This window comes from Phalaenopsis equestris, unplaced genomic scaffold (assembly GCF_001263595.1).
Source record: "Phalaenopsis equestris unplaced genomic scaffold, ASM126359v1 Scaffold000113, whole genome shotgun sequence".
In the NCBI taxonomy this organism is placed as follows: Eukaryota; Viridiplantae; Streptophyta; class Magnoliopsida; order Asparagales; family Orchidaceae; genus Phalaenopsis; species Phalaenopsis equestris.
Genome location: NW_018164555.1, coordinates 255,854 through 265,339, shown reverse-complemented (window position 1 = coordinate 265,339; position 9,486 = coordinate 255,854). Strand labels below are relative to the sequence as shown.

Sequence of the window (9,486 nt, the reverse complement as noted above, 5' to 3'; positions counted from 1 at the left end):
TTTGTGTGTGGAGATGGTAGTGTAGTGGAGGTGATGGTTGGTGTGTGGTTATTTTTGTAGTCAAGGATGTGATGGTGGATCTGTGGAGGTGGTGGTTGGTGTGTGGTTGTGTTGGTGGATGTGTGAAGGTGGTGTTGTTGTAGAGGTGGTGGTTGGTGTGTGATTGTGTTGGTGTTAGCAGATGTGTTGGTGGATGCACAAAGGTGGTGGTTAGCTTGTGCTTGTATTTGTGTGGAGGTTTTTGTATGTGAAGATGGTGGTGGTGGTGTTGTGGATGTGTTATTTGTTGGTTTATGGAGGTGTTTGTGTGCGGAGGTGGTGGCAGTTGGGATGTGTAGGTGTAGTGTGGTGTGGAGGGGCATTAGTGATGATATTGTGACATTCATTTCTTCTTTGAGTTGCGATATTGTGGCATTCCTATTTATGTTGATTATTTTTTTTCATGCTAGCAATACAATGGCTAAGACAAAAGTGGACGGTTCATCTACAATTTGGGATAAAGAGATAAAATTAATATTTGCAACTTTTGCCTTAAGAAGTTTGGACTGGAAAATATGCCGCCGACAAACTATTTCAACAATGAAGACAGGTAAAATATTATTGAAAAATTCAATAAAAGTACAAGTAGATAGTATGATAGAATGCAGTTAAAAACAAGTAGGATCAGCTAAAGAAAATTTGAAAAATCTGGAATGAATTGAAGCGAGGATCAAAGGGCTTGGGGTGGGATCTGGTAAAGCGAATGATTGATGCTTCCGATGAGTGGTGGGTACATCTCACAGTTTGTGGCTTCATGTACCAATGAACCCGACACATCCTCTAACACATGTTCCAAACAATAAGAAGATTGCATTCATCGATTGTTGTTGGTCTCTGACACAGAATTAATGATGGTGTGCGACTTCAACATTTGTTTTACTTTTATCATGACCGATTGGGATGACTGTGCACATAACAGTCGAATTTTTAAATATGCAACACAAAATAACAAATACAACTTCCCACATTCTCCCATAGGTTCTCTTGAGACTAAGCTGCTCTCCTAATTTTTTTTCCTTCAAAATTAATCATTTAATTCACATCAGGTAAATAATATTTGGTCGATGTTGGGTATTTGTTGCAGGGAGGCTATCTCAAGCTCTATCCTAATACGAGATACTACGTATCTGATTTTGAGTGAGTCAGCAATGTCAAGCAGGGCAGTAAAGAAATGTTCAACAAAAGAATTTTTTCTTACTCGGTGTCATGGATAGGAATTTTGGAGTTTGGAAGAAGAAATTGGTTATACTTCGTGATACGTCATATTACCTGTTGCCCAACTAGGTATAGATTATGATTGTCACGAAGGCTTCATAATTATATTCAACAAACATCCTTCCCACAACGATATCGACTTCCGTAGGGCAGGCGATGATCATGCACATGTTCCTGCCATGACATATGACTGTCATCTTGAACAGTCTTTGTCACAGACCAAAAATGATGATCCTGAGACCTGCACTCAAGACGGGGATGATACATGCAAGATGACAGAGTTGAAGAAACGAATTACATTTGCGATTGTTAGAGGGTGATTGGAGGAAATGTTAGTTTTATTTTTATTAATTGTAATGGTTGTTGAAAACATTCATTGTTTATTGTATCTGTATTTTATACAATTCATATTTATTTATATTTTTTATGCATTTGATATTTATTGTTTTAGTTTTTACGCAATTTGTATGTTTTTTGTTCCTTTTGCATTTCTTTTTTTTTCTTTTTGAATAGTTTTGGAGGTCGATGTAGAAACTTTTTAATTTATGGGTTTTTCTTGATAGTTTGTATGTTGCTATTGGTTTGTGTCAGATGTGAAATCCTAATGAGAGCAATCAAGTTCCTCACATTTTTTGGTGTTATGGTTTTTGAGGTTATTTTGGATGATTTTTTTGTGATATGCATATGTGACACACGCAAGCTCAGTATTATGTGAGTTAAAGATAATCAATAACCCTTTTTTTTATAAGGTATGTTGTCTTTTTGTAATGATAAATTTATTGGTTTATATACTAATATCTTTTAGACCTCACAGCTAAAAAACAACAATTAATTATTTCTCTTATTAATTTTGTTATGTGCCATGTCTAAGAGTATGTTTTTTAAGCTTTCAGAAAAGATGAGCTTGAGGATGTTTGGTACCTCCAAAAGATTTTATCGCTACTGTGGACTTCAATGTTCCTTGCCCACTTTACAGCATTTACATAACTACAGGAGATAGTTTTACAACCGCAGAGAATTGTTGAAAACTATAACTATTTTTGAAATGAAAGATTCCATCATTGAGAGTGATCAGACATGGAGAGTATCCATGGATGACGACGAGAGTATCCATGGATGACAACTTAACTCATGATATATGTTATCTGCATTTTGTAAATAATCATTTTCTTAACTCATGACATATTGTGAACATACATTATTTGCATTTTAATAATCATTTTCTTAATTTTGGTAGTCATGCACTCACTGTTAAGTGAGGTATCTATCTTTATTTTGTAATGTTCTGTACTGGATATTTGCTTTTAAAGTATAAAATGTACGGGTATGAACAATTCTATAGCAAACAACATTATTATATATGAGCATAATAGTCATTTATCCAGAAATAGTTGCAGCACAACTGTTGTCAAACTACAAAATACAAGCAGACAGTCAGCTTATCTGCAACAGCTTCCTATGATAGCCGTCGTGGAGAAACTTATTAAGCTGTGGCTGCCCAAAACAGTCCCTTAGCCAAAATGATTAAGCCAACTATTTTAGTTAAACATGTTAACTTGGATTGTTATTTGTTGTATTATATGACTGTCAAACAAGCAAGTTCTATCGAGTTTTCCTGTCGAATTGGTTGAATTGGACTCCCGACTTTTGCTTCATTCTTATATGTTGAGAACATTCTCATTAAATCATATGCTTAACTCTCAGCCTTATTCTGAATTTGATCATAGGGTTCTTAGTTATACAATTGCAATGACTCAAATGGATTGTGAATTGGAAAAAAATTAGTTAGAATATCCTCACATAAAATTTGTCATGATACATATTAGATTTATTTCAAAATGAATGTAACGTATTATTAATTAATTAAATTTTTATTACGATTATTTTAAAATAAAAAAAAAATTTATCTTGGGTTAAAACATTATCAAACAAATTTCTCAACATTATGAAGTTTCTTTAAACTAAGGCTTTGTTTGACAGGACTTCATCGGTGAAAAAAGTCAGTTTAAAAGCTACATTCTAAAAAAAATCATTATAAACCTATAGTCCGCAAAACTGAATGACTGTTTGAATAGAAAATTAAGGGCTGGTTTGAGAACGCATTCATCTTCCCTTCTAATGCACTCAATGCAGCCGCCGGAGAAGGCATCATTTGGCGACCTGACGTTTTCGAAACGTCTCTCGACACCAAAGTAATCCAATGTAGAAATTTTTTCATTCTCAACTGCTCCTGTCTCATCCCGTTCTGCAATGGAACTTTTGAAGGAGCTTCACTGAACGACGAAAACCGTTCAAACGGAGCCTAAGTGTGTGTTTTTTAACTTTATTATATAACATATAAATTACTATAATAACCCTGTCACCTCTGAAAATTCATTTGCGAGCTTGATCATCTTCTCCACTTAAATCTTCTGATAGGATTATTAAAACCAAGATTCTCCAACGAAGCCTTCCGATTGCTGAAGAAGCTCCACAAATCTGATGCCATTGAAGACGACAGGAAGATGGTGCAGCTGGGATATGAGTAGTACAGCTCATCGGCGGCGAGATTGTCAGCGTGGAGTAGTAGCCCCTTCAAAAGTTTTGTCGCAGAACACCATCCTCAATTCCCATTTTGAAACGCTCATTTTTTTTGTGTTCTTTCTCTCAGACATTCAAAGACATGTCGAAAACGGACGATTACCGAACATATATTTTCCTGACGCGTCATTGTGCGCGATTAAACAGAGCAGAATAATCGTTCTCAAACGAAGCTTGACAAGAAAATAAAACTGTTTTTTTTATTATTTTGAACTTAGTTTTTAATTACAAAATCGAAGTTGTTATCAATGACCATCATGCAAAGAATAAAAATTATATAATATTTTGATATTAAATTGTATCAAAATGTTTTTAAAGGGAATGACAGTTTCTCTTACAAACCTAAAAAAATTATCATCAAAATCTTTCTTAAAGCCTAGCAATTTTCCTTTTTTGTTGGGGGGATCTATAAAAAATGCAAGGTATCGACTTGTGGTTGGCGCTCGCCATTAATAATAATATAACAAAACCTATTAAAAGGCGGGCGGCACCCACGGTTTGCCCACCAACCGATCTCAGCCGCCCTGTGTCGGCTTTATAATTTTTAAGGTTGAGACTGAGATCGAGGTAAGCCAAGAGAGATGGGCAGCGGAGAAGACAAAACGAATGTCTACGCCCTTTCGGAGGTCGCGAAACACAACTCCCGGGAGGATTGCTGGCTCGTCATCAGTGGCAAGGTATTCGTCCTTCCATCTTTGCCTAAGATCTGATCACCTGATCATCCGATCGTCTTCTTAATCAATTTCTTACATGAAGTTCACACTTTGGCGAGATGTTTTAGCTGTATGCGTTTTGGTGCCGATCGGGTTTCGACCTTAAGGTGATGGTTTTCATTTTAGTTGCTATTCAGTACTGGCAGAGGCATTCCATGTGTGTCTTCTTATTGGTGAATAGATCCACTGAGGTTGCGGCTTCGTCTAATCGTCTTCATCATAATCATCATCTCATTACCAGGATTTTTTAGTCTATACCGTGTTATTTTGTTCTTCGACTAATGGAATATCTAAAGTGAAATGAAGCAGTGATGGAAAAAGGGGGTTGGGGAAGACTTGGGGTTTGCGTTAAGTACTCTCGGTATTGAAGCGTGCAGATAGGATTTTTTATTTATTGTTCTTACATTTCATCCAGGTCTTAAGTTTTAAGGCGCTGTTTGCCATCCTACTTTTTGGCAGGATTTAAGCAAGATTTAGCTTTAATTTTGTGAAAGCCTAAACCCTAAATCTCATTTCAGCCTCCTTATTGATTAAATTCGAACATTCGCTAGATTTATTGGATTTATGAAACTCCCAACCTCACAAGTCTTAGGCATTTGAACAAATAGGCAAATAAGTGGTCAGAATTTTACATGATTCAATAGTTATTATGCCAAATATTTTTCAGTTTTAACCCTCAAGATTTATTATATTTGAATTTAAGTAAATCCTACTCGAGTTACATGCTAATTGTTGCCAATCAGTCCCCCATAGCCAAATAACTGGAGATCGATCTTCCTAGATTCCGTCTTTGATTGATGATTGCTTTCACAGTTGTATCCGTTTTTAGTTGATGGACCCTTTGTTTATTTTAGTTATAATTATGGTTCTTCTTTTTGTGTAATTTCGGTCTATTAAAGAAAATACATCGTCATTTTTCCTGGTTTTCTACTATGGTGGGGGGATTTCATCCTTCAATATTTTATCTGTTTTATTTGTATGAAATATTGAGGGAAACTGAGATCAACAGCGATTTCTTGCTAAGCTGAAAGGTGAGGAACATGGCTATACATCACACTATAATACATACAAACAATATAGGTGGAGCTTTCTTATGTGTTATTTGTCTCACAAGTTACATCTTAGGTCTCTGATGCTGGATGGCGAAGCCAATTGCTTGAAAGCAGATCATAAAAGTGTCAGATATTTTAATTAATTTTAATTTTTTTACATGGTTTCAGATTTTATTACAGAGTTCATGTTATCCATATTCCAAGGTTTAAAATTGTGCAATGGGTATTGAGATGTTTTTTATTCGCGAGGCCGGTCGTAAACCTCAAGGTATAAGCCTCAAATTTAAAAACTATGTAAAGTAATAAATATTGCATAAATTATAAAGTGTGAAGTTAGAAATTATATATTAATATTCTAATCTATTAACACATTAAAAAGTAATATAATTACATTTAAACTAAGTAAAAGTAATAAAATGTGTTAAATTAGAAGTAACATGTTAATCTCCTAACATTAAATTATGAAATAAAATGGATTATACAAATTTTAAATTATCAAAGTAAGCTAAGGTTTGAAAATAAATATTAAAATATCAAAACATAATTATAAAAATAAGTTCAACATTAATTTTTCTATCTCACTTATGCTATTCTCCACTTATACAAGAATATAACAAGTTATTAACTTTTGAATTTTTTATTTTAAAGTCCCTATTACTCTCATCACCCAATTAATTTTTATTAAAATCATCAACATAATGAATTATTTATCTTGCATCTTATTTTGAGTCGTATATATATTCTCATACTCTTTTATTATCTTTAAATCCTAATTATTTTCTACTTTTAATGAACAATCATTAATAAAAATATTGATTAAAATAATAGCCCTTTTGATAGTTAGAATTTTAACTATATAAATTTTATTGATACCTTTTCCTTTTACTACTTGTTATTTACTCTTATGAGGTGTGAGGGTTAATAGATAATGTATATTGTTATTACTTTAATTTTCCTTAAAAAATTACAAATAACCTCCAAAATTTGATTTGTTTTTTGAGGTGAGACATGCGCTTCAGCCGAGATAAGGTGTACGCCTTACCTTAGGACAATGAGGCATAAGACTTAATGTGATTTTTTGTAATAAGCGTTGAAGCAGGTCTCAAAGCGTGCCTCATATGCATAATTTTAAACAATGTCTTATTCTTATATACTTGTTTCTTTCGCAAACTTGATACGAGCTTTAAGTGTTGAAACAATAAATATCACCAAACTTTTTTTAAAAAATGACGATGATTCATAATTCCTTATGATAATTCAAAAGATTTATTAAGGGACACTAAAACTTACGTTACTTCAATGCAGTGTTGCTATATTTCAATCCTCAAGATAGCAAATTTAGTATGGAACAACACCTACATTAGAGACTTTGTTTTGATTTTTATGTGGATCGACATCTTAGAAGGAAAAATGCTTTTTTATGACTAGCACCATATTTTTGCTTGTTGATTAGAAAGCTTCTAGATCCATTAAATATTGTGAATGGAAACTATTCTTTCTCATATTGCCTGATTGAAAACAGATGTTACATATTTATATACACTTCAATCTCTTCAAATCTCTATAATTTAGGAATATTTGTAATTAAGGAAATATTTTGTGATGCGTGCTAGAAAATTCGTGGCGATAGAGTAATTAATTATCGTTTTAGCGTTGCATGAGAATGCAACACACAAATAAAAGAAAAGTAAGCAAAAGAAGACGCATCAATTTTTACGTGGAAAACTTAAAAGGGGGAAAAAACACGGGGCCTAGCCCAATTGAAATAATCCACTATGAATGATTAGTACACAAGTCTATCCTTCTCCTAAATTAGGAAAGATGAAATTACAAAGTTGTATAACTATAATCTGACTGTAATTCTTGATGACAGATGTTGCAAGAATCATCGTTGATTGTCATGGAGGTAGTAGTCTGTCATGAGTGTCGTAGATTGTTGCTTCAGAAGCGTTGATTGACCAAAAAAACTGTAGTAAGTAGTAGTCTGTCATGAATGATTAGATGTTGCAAGAATCCACTATGAATGATTAGTACACAAGTCTATCCTTCTCCTAAATTAGGAAAGATGAAATTACAAAGTTGTATAACTATAATCTGACTGTAATTCTTGATGACAGATGTTGCAAGAATCATCGTTGATTGTCATGGAGGTAGTAGTCTGTCATGAGTGTCGTAGATTGTTGCTTCAGAAGCGTTGATTGACCAAAAAAACTGTAGTAAGCGGTTACGAGAGTTGTAGACCACATAGGCCGTAGTAGCGAGTATGAATGACGTCTGTAGGTCGTTCGGTCCGGATTCGGGAGTTGCACAAGCTGTGAGCCATGTAGGCCGTAGGGGCGAATATGAATGATATTCGTAGGCCGCGAGGAGCGGAGTCAGGAGTTGCATGAGCTATGAACCACATAGGTCGTTGTTGACACACGGGCCGTAGTGATGAGCTCGTCCCAAGACGATGATTGACGACGTCTGGTTGTTGATGATCAATGATGATTGGTGGTGATCGTCAGTGACAGTCAACAGTGGCTAACAGTGGCTAACAGTGATCGACGAGTGCCGAAAACGACCGACGGGGGGCGACAGTGGCTAACAGTAATCGACGAGTGCCGAAAACGACCGACGGTAGTCGATGGTGATCAGCGTTGGTCGACGACAGTCGGGATGGCGCTGGACTTCAACTTCTTCTTAGAGATTCCAGTTCTCTCTGAAGCTTCTAGTCTCCCCTTCATATGAGGAGTAGAGCTCTATTTATAGTGTTCTGAGTGTCATTAATGCATAAATATGAATAATTTTGATCAAACGGTCCGAATAGCTTTCTCCAATCAAACGAAGTTTTATGTACATTTGAGTGTCTTAACTCTGTCGGAATTATGCAATCTTAGGTTCGTTGGATTCGTCTTGTTGAGACTCTCGATTCGACTATAAACTTGTCAGATTTGATAACCGTTTGACCTTCTAAATGTGCGCGAAAATCTTCCAAAAATGGTTTAATGACTTGATCTGGGCTTAATTTGACTCGGATTGGAATGACTTTGATATCATTAGGTCTGTCTTATCGAGCGGATCAGTTTAACTATAAGTTTATTAAAATTAGAGTTCTGGATGAGATTTTATGAAGGTTTCAACATCCATTGCTGAAAATATTATCCTGAGATCCATATCATGCTTCGAGATTTGTGTCGGATAATGAAAATTTGTTGGTGACATATCACTTGCCCCCCTATTTTTGAGCGAATATAATTTTATCGTCTGAAAATATTAATATCCAAATCCACTTCATCTTTATCGCTCATAGATAATATTCTTAATCTCTCTTTTTAAGTAAGATAAACATATATCTATAATATTTGAAGTAAAGTATATGGCAAATCTTAAGTTCAAAGCCTCCCAGGACAAAAATCTCTTTTTTTTTTGTTTTTTTTATGAGAATATGAAAAGAATTTTTTCTTTTTTCACTTTCTTTTTTTTAACTATGAAAACCCGTTTTTTCTTGGAATATGAAAAGTTTTTTTTTTATCAGCATTTAATGATTGCACTTGTTTTTGAATTTATTTATTAATGTGCATTTAATGGGCAATGTTCTTTTTGATGATATAAATAGGCATAAAGAAGAGGAGGGTAGCGCGTCGCGGCGCCTAGCAGCGATGCATCGCAGCGGCGCATCATGTTGATGAGTCGTGACAATGAGTCGTGGTGATGCGTTGCGTCTGAGCATAGCAGCGACGTGTTGCAGCGGGGCGTCGCACCGACGTGATGCGTTGAGGCGGTGCATCATGGCGATGCATTGCAGAGGAGCGTTGCAATGGTGAGTTGCGCTTGGCGTCGTGAAGCTCCGTTGCGGCTGTGCGTCATAACGGTGTATCACAGCAAGGCATTGCAGCAGAGCGTCG

General features: G+C 35.2%; 1 protein-coding gene across 1 annotated transcript in view; it reads left to right on the top strand.

The window, feature by feature from the left end:
- The first annotated feature begins 4,311 nt into the window (after positions 1-4,311).
- The window catches only part of LOC110020940 (cytochrome b5-like), a 17,528-nt gene continuing 12,353 nt past the window's right edge, over positions 4,312-9,486 (top strand). Inside the window, exon 1 of the mRNA XM_020719245.1 lies at positions 4,312-4,511. Coding sequence (XP_020574904.1) covers positions 4,416-4,511 — 96 coding nt within the window. The 5' untranslated portion in view covers positions 4,312-4,415. The remainder of the gene's footprint in view (positions 4,512-9,486) is intronic.